Source organism: Mus musculus, chromosome 8 (assembly GCF_000001635.26).
Source record: "Mus musculus strain C57BL/6J chromosome 8, GRCm38.p6 C57BL/6J".
NCBI classification, from domain to species: Eukaryota; Metazoa; Chordata; class Mammalia; order Rodentia; family Muridae; genus Mus; species Mus musculus.
The window spans coordinates 106,897,775-106,911,740 of record NC_000074.6 but is presented as its reverse complement, the minus strand read 5'-3'; the positions used below and the strand labels follow the sequence as shown (position 1 = coordinate 106,911,740).

Here is a 13,966-nt window from a genome sequence, read left to right as displayed (position 1 = left end):
TGTGTATTACGTTAGGTCTTTTGAGTACCTTGGAAAGTCTTAATCTGGGAAACAGGACATTAATGCAACAGCTGAGGACAAAGGATTGAGTGCTCATTTCCTCTTCTGTCTGTGATATGGTGGTGCATGCCTTTCATCCCAGCTCTCAGGAGGCAAAGGCAGGCAGTCCTTGAGTTCCAGGCCAGTCTGGTCTATGGAACAAGGTCCAGGACAGCTAGGACTACACAGAGATTACACCCTGTCCTAAAACCTCATCCCCCCAAAATACCTCTAAGAAATGAAAAAAAAAAAAAAAAAAAAAAAAAAAAAAGAAAAGAAAAAAAGAAAGATATTCAAAGGAGAAGAAATATGGAATGTAAAGTTTATGTAGAGTTAAAACTAAAGCTGGTGTGGAGGTGCATATCTGTAATCCCAGCACCAGGGAGACGAGGGATTCTAACTTTAAGGCTAATCCTGATGACAGTAAACCTGGACTCAATCTCTGTCCATGGCTAACTCCAGACTCAGGGCGGCCCTTATCCCGGAGCCTCCTGAATGTTGGAATTTACAGGTGGCATGTGCCACCATAAATGACCGATATCTTTACTTATTTAAGTTTTATATTTGTACCACCTTAATAAGGACACATTCTCAACATCCAACTGATGACACAGCCTGGGCTACAGACTGAGTGGCACTCAGACTCAGAATAGAAGCGCTCTGGACCTTGGATGGGGAGTACAAACAGACCTCACCTTTGTCTTGAGGTGCAGGAGATGATCTGCGTTTTTAGAGAGTGGAAGAGTATCTCCGTTCTTGCCTAAAGACAGAAAATTCCTTGAGTTTTTTTCTCACCAAAAAGACAAATTCTGCATTTTTCCACTGTGAAGCCAACTCTCAGCACCACAGAGCTCCTTCCCGTGGGCAACCTGGTTCTCCTTGTACACAGCGCTCTGACAGGCTGGCACTGGTTCTCCACGTACACAGCACTCTGACAGGCTGGCACTGGTTCTCCACGTACACAGCACTCTGACAGGCTGGCACTGGTTCTCCACATACACAGCACACTCTGACAGGCTGGCACTGGTTCTCCACATACACAGCACACTCTGACAGGCTGGCACTGGTTCTCCACGTACACAGCACTCTGACAGGCTGGCACTGGTTCTCCACATACACAGCACACTCTGACAGGCTGGCACTGGTTCTCCACATACACAGCACACTCTGACAGGCTGGCACTGGTTCTCCACATACACAGCACACTCTGACAGGCTGGCACTGGTTCTCCACGTACACAGCACTCTGATAGGCTGGCACTGGTTCTCCACGTACACAGCACTCTTACAGGCTGGCACTGGTTCTCCACATACACAGCACACTCTGACAGGCTGGCACTGGTTCTCCACGTACACAGCACTCTCTGACAGGCTGGCACTGGTTCTCCACATACACAGCACACTCTGACAGGCTGGCACTGGTTCTCCACATACACAGCACACTCTGACAGGCTGGCACTGGTTCTCCACGTACACGGCACACTCTGACAGGCTGGCACTGGTTCTCCACGTACACAGCACACTCTGACAGGCTGGCACTGGTTCTCCACATACACAGCACACTCTGACAGGCTGGCACTGGTTCTCCACGTACACAGCACTCTGACAGGCTGGCACTGGTTCTCCACGTACACAGCACACTCTGACAGGCTGGCACTGGTTCTCCACATACACAGCACACTCTGACAGGCTGGCACTGGTTCTCCACATACACAGCACACTCTGACAGGCTGGCACTGGTTCTCCACGTACACAGCACAGTCTGATAGGCTGGCACTGGTTCTCCACGTACACAGCACTCTGACAGGCTGGCACTGGTTCTCCACATACACAGCACACTCTGACAGGCTGGCACTGGTTCTCCACGTACACAGCACTCTGACAGGCTGGCACTGGTTCTCCACATACACAGCACACTCTGACAGGCTGGCACTGGTTCTCCACGTACACAGCACTCTGATAGGCTGGCACTGGTTCTCCACGTACACAGCACTCTGACAGGCTGGCACTGGTTCTCCACATACACAGCACACTCTGACAGGCTGGCACTGGTTCTCCACGTACACAGCACTCTGACAGGCTGGCACTGGTTCTCCATGTACACAGCACACTCTGACAGGCTGGCACTGGTTCTCCACATACACAGCACACTCTGACAGGCTGGCACTGGTTCTCCACGTACACAGCACACTCTGACAGGCTGGCACTGGTTCTCCTCGTACACAGCACTCTGACAGGCTGGCACTGGTTCTCCACGTACACAGCGCTGACAGGCTGGCACTGGTTCTCCACGTACACAGCACTCTGACAGGCTGGCACTGGTTCTCCACGTACACAGTGCTGACAGGCTGGCACTGGTTCTCCACGTACACAGCGCTCTGACAGGCTGGCACTGGTTCTCCACGTACACAGCACTCTGACAGGCTGGCACTGGTTCTCCACGTACACAGCGCTGACAGGCTGGCACTGGTTCTCCACGTACACAGCACTCTCTGACAGGCTGGCCCCGAAAGAGCAGCAAACGAGCTCGAAGACCGTGTCTGACATGGCTGAAGCCCCACTCCACAGACATGCAGGGATGGAGGAGCAGATTTCAATACATTCTAAGGAAGAGAATTCACTCTTAAACTAGACTCAGAGTCCGTGGCCTGTCTGCACGCAGGACTGCCTCTGCACAGCCTTCTACCTTCTCAGTTCTCAACAGCCTGCTTCTATATCCAGCAGGCCAGGGCAAAGCCTGACTCCGTAGCTGTCAGCTCAATCACCTCTTGCATGCATCTTACAGAAGCCTAAGCCCTCCCGCATTTGTAAGATTTTTGTGTGTTTTTAGTTAGCTGCCTCTGTGTGTGGGTATCACTTGGAGGGCAGAAAAGGGTGTCAGGTCCCCTCGAGCCAGAGTTCCGTGGGGTCGTGAACCATCCAGCGTAGGTGCTGTGAACTGAATCCTATAAAGGCAGCACACATTCTCAGCCACAGCCATGTCCAGCAAGCTCAGGGCTGCTCCTGCCTTGGTCCTGAGCTCGATTCTTCTGTTTCCACTGCCAGAGAATTGCCACCATGCAGCTTATTTTCTACAGGCAGAATTTCAACTGCAATTTTGCTACTTCGCATTCTCTTTCCAGTTTATTTGTTTTCTTTCTTGACTTGGCACAGGCCTCTGCCTCCCATGTGCCGGGATTAATGGCATGCACAATTATGGCTGGTCTCCAGTTTCCTTTTGTGTGCGTGTACCGGCCGATACTGTGGTTCACATCCAGGGACCTGTGCTCCCAGGCCGGCACTTGTGAGGGATGCAAAAGCCCTTCTTGCCACACCCTCCCACCTTTCCCCCCCTCTTTTTAAAATACTTCCCAGTTTTAAAAAAACAAAAGCAAAAACAAAAGCCTCTTCTCCAGACATACCTGTTGCAGATGTGGATCCTAGTCTCCACAGTTCCAAGTGATGCGCGAACTGGAAAAGGAGAAGCTGCCTTCTTTTTGAACAGGAAATGAGACGCCGCTGCAGCCAACAATTGAAACGTTGTAAGTAGGCCAACCTGGTCATCCACTGCTTTGTTTCCCCGATTCAACATCTTAGCATACCAGCTCCTCTACTGTTGAAACCCATTTATTTAGCTGGGTACAGTGGCCCCCACTTGGAAGGCAGAAATATGTGGACCTCTGTGAGTTCAAAGCCAATCTAGTCTACTTACTGAGACACAGTCTCGAAACACCCTAGATCTTCATTTATTTGATAAACATATCCTAAATCCTACTACAGTCTAGCCACTGTCCTAGGAATCAAGACCACAATGGTGATGAAATAGCCACTGACCTAAAGACTCGTCTAAAGAAATGACATAGACTAGGCAGTCATGCTATATATAGGGTATGGTGCAAGATTTAACACGGACAAACCTAGGATGAGCAGAAAGCACATCTAACTTAGCCTCGTGGAATATATACAGAACAGAAGTAGTTCACTGGTAAAGATTAGTCAAGCAGAGAAGGCAAGGTAACAAGTCCCAGGGAGGAAAGGGCGTGTGACCTCTCATTGTGCCTCAAGGTCAGATGCAAAGCAGCATGGAAAAGACTTTTGGGAACGGAAAAGCTGAATGAGACAGGACAGTCCAAGATCAACACAGGTTTCCACAAACACACCAGACATTTAGGGCTCTATGCTGAAGACAATAGCAACCAAAGGTTTTTTAAACACAGAGAAATGAACACGGTGCTTTTAGAACAACCCAAGGAGCATAGGGTAGCACGACACAGACGTTGATAAAAGGAGACTACGAAGCTGGTCACGTGTGCATGTCTTTAATCCCAGCACTCGGGAGGCAGAAGCAAGAGATCTCTGAGTTCTAGACCACCCTGGTCTACAAAGAGTTCTAGGACAGCTAGTGCTACACAGAGAAATCCTGTCTAAAAACAAAACAAACAAAAAAGGAAATTCTTAAGGAAGTCCCTGAAAAGGAATCCACGAATGGTGACTCAGACTGGGATAGAGAAGGACAGAGAAGGATTCAGCCAAGAGACACTGAGTTCCTGGTACCAAATGGAGCTCCATGAGTTCAAGGTTAGTGTACTCTATGTAGGGATAACAAAGCCAGACAGGACTACATAATCCAATCCTGTCTTTAAAGTCAAAGGTGGGGCGGGGGAATGAGGACTATGTCTGACTATCAAACCACATACATGAAAAATGTGGATTTTTTACTGTAGGTGTGTGGGTGTTTGGCCTGCATATATGTCTGTGCACCACATTCATGCAGTACCTGAAGAGATAAAAACAGAGCTCTTGACCTGGAGGTACAGACAGTTACGAGCTGCAAGATGAGCTGCTTTGTTTGCAGGGACCACGGGGCGCACATGTCCAGGCCTAAACTGTGTGTGTAAAGTGCAAACATCGTCCTGAGCTTCCTTTCTGGAGAAACACCCCGCCCTCAGTAACCGTGCTTCATGGGAGTCTGGTTAGCTTGTTTGTAAGGGTGGGTGGCTCTACCCTTAGGTGGAGAACCAGGCTAGTAGTGGTCCTTTCAAGGTAGATGGCACCATCCTACAAATTGAGAAGACCTTCCCAACACCTACACCTCCTCATTATCACAATATTCACGTACATGTACACATAGTGGATGTCTTCAAGGAGGCTTGCCTCAGAATACAATGAAGAGAGCATAGGAAGTGCGAGCTGTCTTACTGGGCAGAGGGAGAGATACTGAGGGTGCCAGGGGGCTACTCACATGGGGGAACGTGATCTTTCGGAGAGCAGCATCGTAATTCTTTACCTCCACTCTCTCCATGAGAGGCCGAATAACCAGGTGGGTGTCGGTGCCTGTGGGAACATGCGGTAAGAGATGGCTTTCATGAAGAGAACAGCCTGAGCCAGAACCGGCAGCCAGGAGCAGCTGGCTGGGGGAGGACCTACCTCCTGAGATCAGGGCTGTTGGGCTGTGGGCCACAGCACGCACGTCATGAGTGTGATGCTGGAACGGTTTCGTCCGCACCCACTGCTTCTCACTGCTGTTGGAAGTCATGGACACCAGCTGGAAATGGAATACCGTGCCCTCGGCGGTGCCCACCACAAAACTGTCTTCTTGCTGAGAAATTAAATCATGAGGGGATAGATGTCAACAAAACATACCAGACAGGAAAATATTCCTTCAGGTTTTCTATCTGGGCAGCTCAGGAGACAAAAAAAAAGTCAAAAAACCCCTCTTGCCCTGAATTAGCAGGGAGGCTCCCAGTAGCAGTTCCATCAGAGAAGCAAGCTCAAACATGGGTAGCCATGCGCCCCCTGCTGACAACATTACCAATTAGTATGGCCAATTGTGTCAATCAGTATGGCCAGTCACAAGCTACACATTTAATGACAAGCCAAAATATCATCCAAAAAAGTTCCCAATTCCCAGTGACATCATAGCTGTACATAAAACATTACTCAAAACTCACAATGAAGCTGGTGTAAGCATACCGTTAGACTGTACTTTAGGTTGGTTTAGGTGGGAGATTTTTATCTTGCTGTAAGATTTTAAAACCTTCGGGCTGGAGAGCTGGTTCTGAGGTTGAGGGCACTACTGCTGTCAGTGGACCCGAGTTCAGTTCCCAGCACTCACATAATGCAGCTTGCAACCTTCTACAGAACTCCTGCTCCAAACGTATTGAAGCCTCTGACTTCTACACGCTTGTACGCATATCCACACCCACACATAATCAAATATTTATTTTAAAAGGGGGTGGGGTGGTGGAGACCTGGGTTCAATTCTCAGCACCCATATGCCAGCTCACAGCTGTCTGCAACCCCAGATCCAAGGGATCCAGAGACACACAGGTAAAACACTCATGCATATTAAAAAGTGGAGGTTAGAGAGACACGGCTCAGTGGTTAAGAGCACTGGCTGCTCTTTCAAGAGGACCAGGGCTCAATTCCCAGCAACTACATGGCAGCTCACAACTGTCTCTAACTCCCATTGCAGAGGATTCAACACCCTCACACAGACAGACATGCAGGTAAAACACCAATGTACATAAAATAAAAAAGTACATATAATTTAAAAAAATTTTATTTTGCTTTTTGAGACAAGATTTCTCTCTGCTACAAATCTTGAAAGATAACCTAACCCTCTTCCACTTTCAAACAAGGCACTTAGTATTTGTACTTCCTTAGAGGTAGCATCTTCTTAAATGAAATCTACTGCATCTCTTCTCTCTTTACTTGGCGCCAAGTGTCATTACCCACTGAGCCATCTTGTCAGCTTAGTAAAACATCTTTATGAAGTTCAACACTTGTATGGATTTCAACACGGTATGGATTTCTATGATGTCACTGCTTACACGGTTTAGAAGGATTTAAATTTCTCTGTTGTTAGTTGTGTAAAAAAAGAGTACACACAATTGGTACATTAGGTGCGCAACACAGTAGCTTCCCCTACTATCTGTCTGCCTAAATACACTCTATGACGCTCATACAATGTTGAAATCACCCGATGGGCTTCTCAGAATGTGATCCTTCCCGCCATTAGGTGACATGTAACTATATACAAACTACGCTTAGTATGAGCAGAAACATGTAAAAATAGCTTTAAATTAACAATAACAAGAAAGTTAGTTGTGATAAAAAACTGAATCCTTCTAAGTCACATAAGCATTGTATGGGAAAGGAAAGACCTACGACTGACTTGGAAGATAGGCTTGTCACACAAGCCTAAATCCTAGCTACTCAGAGGCTGAGGCAGGAGGACCGTAAGTTCAGGGAAGACCTGGGCTGCGACCATACTCACATCAGCAACAGCAATAGACTGCACATCAGCATTTGCGACGAGATGACTCTTAACGAGTGTCCCAGTAGCAGAGTCCCACAACTGCACCTTTCCAACAGAGTCCACACTTATGACAGTGCCGTCGGACAAGAAGGCAACACCCCACACTATGCACCTGGACTTAGTCACTCCCAGGTGTTGCCTATCTAAAACCATCTTACGAATTATGCTCCCTGAAAAGTAAGAAAGGCACACGTTTAGTTTTAGTTTTTCAAAACTGCACAGGCAAGCATACATGGAGTTAGATGCCTGAACATATAGTTAGGGAGTAAAATGGTAGCTGGGTCGAACTGTTTTAAAATTCCAAAATGGGATCCTGAAAAGGAAGGGGTGAAGTTCGCAGGAGGGAGGAAAAAAGGGAGGGAGAAAGAGAGAGCAAAAGGACTGGCATTCCTTCTGGGGCACTGGCATGGAAGGATCCCTGTTCACTTAAAAGCTGGCACACTGCATGTACACATCACACCCTGCATGTACACATCACACCCTGCATGTACACATCATGTACTGCATGTACACATCACACCCTGAACTCTCCCCACACTCTGTTTATAGGACAGGGAGAAAAGAAGACAGTGTCAAAGACTCAGGGTGGCAACCAAGCAGGACCTTGAAACCAAGATGCAGGTTAGCCTTAAGGAAAGCCAAGAAGCCACTTGACTTATTCTTGACACCCACAGGAGGGACTGGTCAAAAGGTCATCTAGAGGCTGCTGGACCTCGAGGTAGCAATCTCCTGAGTAAGCTGCCGGATATTAACTAAACTCTATCTCCAGAGAAGACTTTCTTACATAAAAAGCGTTGGGAACTGAGGCTGGGACAGAGGTGTCTGGAAGGAAAACGGTCCAGTGAAACTGCTAACTTGAATGCCGACAACACCAGATTTCTCCTCCTCAGAACACTGACAGCTGGGCCTGTACTTACAGGACTCACGGGGACAGAATGGGGGAGTCTGAGAGTGCAGCTCAGTGGCAGAACATGGAACGCTCAGGGTTGGTTGATCTCTAGGACCCCCCCACCGACCCCCCCCCAAAAACCCAACTGATTGATTTCAAGTCACTCAAGAAAAAAAAAAGTATAAGCTTATGACTTCACAAGTCCCCAGATAGGCCACCAAGATACCTCTCTGCAGGGAAGGCCATACTCAAGAGCCCCACTATGGTGACAGGCGCAAACAGCACACATGGCATGGGAAGAAAGTCTCCTCTACTGAGAAAAGCCAAGGAGACTAATAGAAACAACAAGAAAATAAACAGAAGGACAGGAAGGGCGCAGAACACTTGCCGGATGTCACTAACAGTGGGGCTGGAGAGACAGAACACTTGCCGGATGTCACTAATGGTAGGGCTGGAGAGACAGCGAGTTGTTCAGTGTTTGCTGTTCTTGCAGAAGCCTGGAGTTTGGTTCCCAGCACCACCCATAACTACAGTCCTAGCAGATTGCTTCATGAGCACACATAATCAAAAACCAAACTACAGCTCTTAAAAAAGAAAGATCAGCCTCAGAGGCCGCAGGCTTAGTTCCAGAACACAGCTTAGCGAAGGCCCAGGTTTAGTCTCCAGCAGCTGAAAGACCTTTGGAGGTGGCTAAGTGAAAAATCCCACTACAAAGACTAAGATAGAAAAACAACAAACTTACCTTAGCAAGCAGTGAAGTCAGGAAAGATCAAAGAGTAAGAAAGGCCGAAAAAGTCAGAAGACAGAAAGTCAGCACTGAAGTAACAAAACACCAGCAAGGCAAGGGGGAACTCATCTTCAGAGCACAACTGACTGGCACAAGACAAAAGCCAACTAACCAAAGCCAAACCCACAACACACTCAGACATCAGCAAGTGTGATGACTTCAGGGTAAAACAGGGGCTGGGGGCACTCGGGGGCCTGGGCTGGCTTTCCAACCACGAAACTGTCCACACAGGAAAGGAAAGCGGGAAAGGCATGCTCAAAAGCCCTAGGGACCAACCAGAAGCTTAACTCTCTGTCCACACAATAATTAGAAAGGCATTAGACTTCCTAACAGGCAAAGAGGGAATCCTAAACACAGAAGCAAAAGGGACCCTGGAAAGACCGAAACACCCGTCTTCCAACCCCACCCTTGTGTGTGCAGCATGTCCCAAGCGGCTAAGCAAGACCAGAAGTCAAAACAAAGAAACTTATTTTTAAGGACATAGAAATGGCAGGAAAAACAAACAAAACCACCAAAATACTCAGATGTGTTTTTAGTCAGCTTACACAGCTGAAAGATTTCAAGAGTCAAGTAGAAGAACGCAGGGAGAGGAAGAAAACTAAACAGGAAGCAGACGGGAAGGAAGGAAAGTAACTTCCTTTGTGAGTGGTGAACGTGGGGCCATGATGGAAACAGCTGACTGCTTACCGGAACCCAGTCACAAAGGAGCATGTGGGAAGGAGCAGGAGACCGTGTGCTCGGACACTTATGACACAAGGTACAAAGGGAAGACTCAGGTGTTGAAGTCAATAACGTACAGAGATTAAAAACCACAATCCAGAATCATGAACATGTCATGTATAGCAGAGCCCAAAACAGTCAGCTCACAGCTGCAGTGGCCCACTTTGAGGAGTGGGAGAAGGGACAGGGGGATTCCTACTTTTTGAAAAAAGCCTGAAGGAGTTCTTAGGTTGTGGGCATGTGTAATAAGGACAAAGAATCACACAAGTCAGGCACTGAGGAGAAAGAAAAAACAACAAGACATGTCTGACCCATTTTGTCTCTGTATCTTGCATGTATAAATATGCTAATCTAACAAGTTAGAGGCAAGCTCACACTAAAGGTGTCTAATAGCCCAATTTTCCAGGCCAAGAACAGAAAAAAAGTCATTAGAGTAAAAAAAGCTACTTTCTTATCTCCTTATAAAGAATGTGGCCAGTCCCCACTGAAGAGTGGAGGTTCCCCCAAAAGCAGCAGTGGTAATCAAACCCACCAATAGGAGGCTAGAGATGGCTCAGTAGTTATGAGGGCTTTCTATGCAAGGAAAGAGAGAGAGAGAGACAGAGAGACAGACAGACAGAGACAGAGAAGGAAGCCTGGATTCTAGGACATGTGTAAAAGCCAGGCACGGTCCCCTGGACACCTATAACCTCAGCACAGAGGGACTGGAGACGGGAGGATCATCAGGACTAGTTTCTTGCCCCAGATTATATTAAAAACAAAAAGTGAACTCTATCTCCAGGTTCAGCAAAAGACTGTGCAGCAAAAAAATCAGGGAACACAAGCAATAAGGAGAAGGTCTCACATCCCCTCTGGTCAGCACTTACAGAGGCATACATGCACACATAACGGAAATGCAGAGACAGACACACAAACACACACACAGAACAAACGCACAGAAAACAAGGGGTGAGATTTGTGATGGACTGGTGGAGATTAGTGAAGAGTTAGGCTAAGTCAAGATTCAGAAACTGAGAAAAGTAACCCTGACAAAACCCACACCCCAAATGTACTAAATAGAGAGACAATCACCTGATTTGACATCAAACACGCTAATGTAGTCTAAGGAACCAGCTGCGACGTGGGTACCCGCAGGGTGCCAGCAGAGACTGAGAATCCGACCTTAGGAGTAAGAAAACAGCAAAAAAGGTGACATCCAAATAAACAACCAAACCTAACGGGGCTCTCCTTCCACAGTCACCCGCAGGGCTGGCACAGCTCAGCTTAAGTTTCCTCAGCCACCATGGTTGATAAGCTGTCCTGGGACCCACAATAAAGCATCCGGCAACTCACTTTGTATAAACAGTTGAGGAAAATGTGTAAATATGTTTTCTTTTGACAATGGTGTGGTGATAACCTAAGGAAATTTCCGTGTGCACAGACACTGACTTCTCACAGATTAAAAAGACATACTTGCACGAGTGCCCAAACATGTATGGTCATGAACAAATATTGACATTACAAACAAGGATGCACTGAATATAGGAGGGCACGCTCACAGGATTGTACTGCCCAGTGACATTGGCCACCTTGGTTTGTGCAGGCCTGCCTGCCTGCCTGCCTGCTGATGGTCACACAGTGAGATCATTTAACATTACATTTCTCAGAACCAACTGCTGTTAACCTGTCATAATTATGTTTTTAATTTTCTTTCTTTTTTGGTGGTTGAGCTGGTAAGGTTTTTGTTTTTGTTTTTTTTTGTTTTTGTTTTTTCAAGACAGGGTTTCTCTGTGTAGCCCTGGCTGTCCTGGAACTCACTCTGTAGACCAGGCTGGCCTCGAACTCAGAAATCTGCCTGCCCCTGCCTTCCGAGTGCTGGGATTAAAGGCATGCGCCACCACGCCCGGCAAGTTTTTTTGTCAACTTGACAAAATTACCAAAGGACATAGAGAATACACATCAAGGTCACTACTCTCCAAAACAGGCACCAACAAACTACAACTCACTGTTGGGTTTGTTTGTTGTTTGTTTGTTTTTCAAGTCAGGGTTTCTCTGTGTAGCCCTGGCTGTCCTGGAACTCAGAAATCCACCTGCCTCTGCCTCCCAAGTGCTGGGACTAAAGGCGTGCGCCACCACGCCTGGCTAACTGTTGGTTTTCTTAAATCAAGTTCTAGCAGCACACAGTCTATTTCCAGACTGTCTGGCTGTTTCCCTGCTACACCCAGAGTTAGCAGAGGCTGTAGTGCTCCAAAGCCTCAGTACTGTTGTGCTCAGTATTTCACAAAGTGCTTATGAAACCCTGCTCTGCACCCCAGTGCTGGGACGTGCCAGAGCCCCAACCCCAACAGCTGCTCACGACACTCCCCATGGCATTTAGATTGGCTAGTAGGGTTAAGAAATACACTCCCCTTTTCTTCTGCCAGCCAGGGCTACACGGTGTGCCAGGCGAGTGCAGGCTCCAGTGTGAGAACCCCTGTCATAAAAAGCAGGAGAAGGGGGGAACAAAGGCGTGGCAGCTTTGCTGTGGTATAAATCTCTAATCTCAGCATTCAGGAGGCCGGAGGACGGGAGTTAAAGGTTGCCTAGTCCCACAGAGGAATCAGCCTCAAAAAGCACATCATTTAGTAGGGTAGTTAAGACCCTAGGCACAGCTGTTTACATTTCACAAAGCAGGAGTTTCTGTAGGAGCACACTACTGATTCTATGTCAACTTGACAAAGCCAGAGTCATTTTGGAGAGACCCTCAATTGAGAAAATGTCCCAACTAGACTGGCCTGTGGGTGAACTTGAGGTACACTTTCTTGATTGTTAATTAACGTGGGAGGGGCCCAGCCCAGGGTTGGTGGTGACACCCCAGGACTGGTGCTCCTGGGTGCTATAAGAAAGCAGGCTAAGCCGGGCGTGGTGGTGCACGCCTTTGATCCCAGCACTCGGGAGGCAGAGGCAGCTGGATTTCTGAGTTCGAGGCCAGCCTGGTCTACAAAGTGAGTTCCAGGACAGCCAGGGCTATACAAAGAAACCCTGTCTCGAAAAACAAAAAACAAACAAACAAAAAAAACAAGCAAACAAAGAAAGCAGGCTAAGCAAGTAGCACCCCTCCATGGCCTCTGCATCAGCTCCTGCCTCCAGGGTCCTGCCCTGTTTGAGTTTCTGCCCCAGCTACAACTTTTGATGGACTGTGCTGTGGAAGCTGAAATAAACCTGTTCTTCTCCAAGTTGCTTCTGGGCATGGGAGTTTATCACAACATAAACCTGGACTAAAATGCAGGTGATAAACAATACACTCATTTTCACAGGAACACTAGCTTTCTACTTTGAATTTCACAACTATGCTACCTAATGGGATACCTAATGGGATGCCTTCTAGAACTCCCCTTGTGCTCAGAGAAAATCTACACAGCATATCCTATAGCCACAGGAAAATATCCTGTCCCTTTGGTGACACAAACAGACAACCTCTTGTTGAAGCTGTTCATTGCCCGAACCCAAAACAAGCCTTACTTTTTTGCCGATCAAAATTTCTTGCAAACTGGATTTTTTCTGGGGTGACTTCAAATAGTTTCACGGAGCCATCTTCACAACCAACCTGATTAGAGACGAGTAGAAAACAGACTAAATGAGCCTTTATACAGAACTAATACCCCCATGCACAAGCGTTTCTTCTCTAAAGCTATCACTTGCCTAAAATCAAAACAAACCAAAACAGCTTGTGAGACGGGGAAGGGACTGACCATCAAGACTACTGTATTTTGTATTATCAATACTAGCTTACTGACCAAAAGTTGAGAGCCACTGGGGCTGGCGGTCATACTCCAGATGGGTCCTCCAAAGGCATCCAAAGTGTACTTGATGTTTAGTGCCTGTAGGTCATACTCAAGGATTTCTCCGTTCAGTCCAGCACTAAAGAGCCGCTGTCCTCCTGCCCAACACAGGGCTTCGGTACCCCGAGACTCATGACCTGGGAAAAACTACAGAAGTACCATCATTTCACAACCTGCCGTGAGTTCAAAACCACAAAGCAGCATATCTTCCCAACTTGCTATGAATGCCTCAGTCACTGGCACTCAAAAGTATTTCCCCACAAATAACTAGTAGCTTGTCACTATCAAACGGCTGTGTCTATTAGACACTTTCTTTCTTTCAGCTTCAAATATTAGTTACTTAACATTACATGTTATACATTTCTCTCTTTTAGACTAGAACTAATGTAGCAGACGATCAAATAATATTTGAGAATGAGGAGATTCAAGATT

The 13,966-nt window shown here is 47.2% G+C and overlaps 1 protein-coding gene across 2 annotated transcripts in view; it reads right to left on the bottom strand.

Annotated features, from left to right (window-relative positions):
* Utp4 (UTP4 small subunit processome component) overlaps positions 1–13,966 on the bottom strand; it is a 29,455-nt gene that overhangs the window by 11,354 nt on the left and 4,135 nt on the right. For both annotated transcript variants that reach the window (NM_011574.2, NM_001358982.1), the window contains exons 3-10: positions 13,490–13,681; positions 13,215–13,299; positions 10,806–10,895; positions 7,297–7,508; positions 5,445–5,616; positions 5,260–5,351; positions 3,440–3,536; positions 735–799 (exon numbers count right to left, since the gene is read on the bottom strand). In NM_011574.2, coding sequence (NP_035704.2) covers positions 735–799; positions 3,440–3,536; positions 5,260–5,351; positions 5,445–5,616; positions 7,297–7,508; positions 10,806–10,895; positions 13,215–13,299; positions 13,490–13,681 — 1,005 coding nt within the window. The remainder of the gene's footprint in view (positions 1–734; positions 800–3,439; positions 3,537–5,259; positions 5,352–5,444; positions 5,617–7,296; positions 7,509–10,805; positions 10,896–13,214; positions 13,300–13,489; positions 13,682–13,966) is intronic.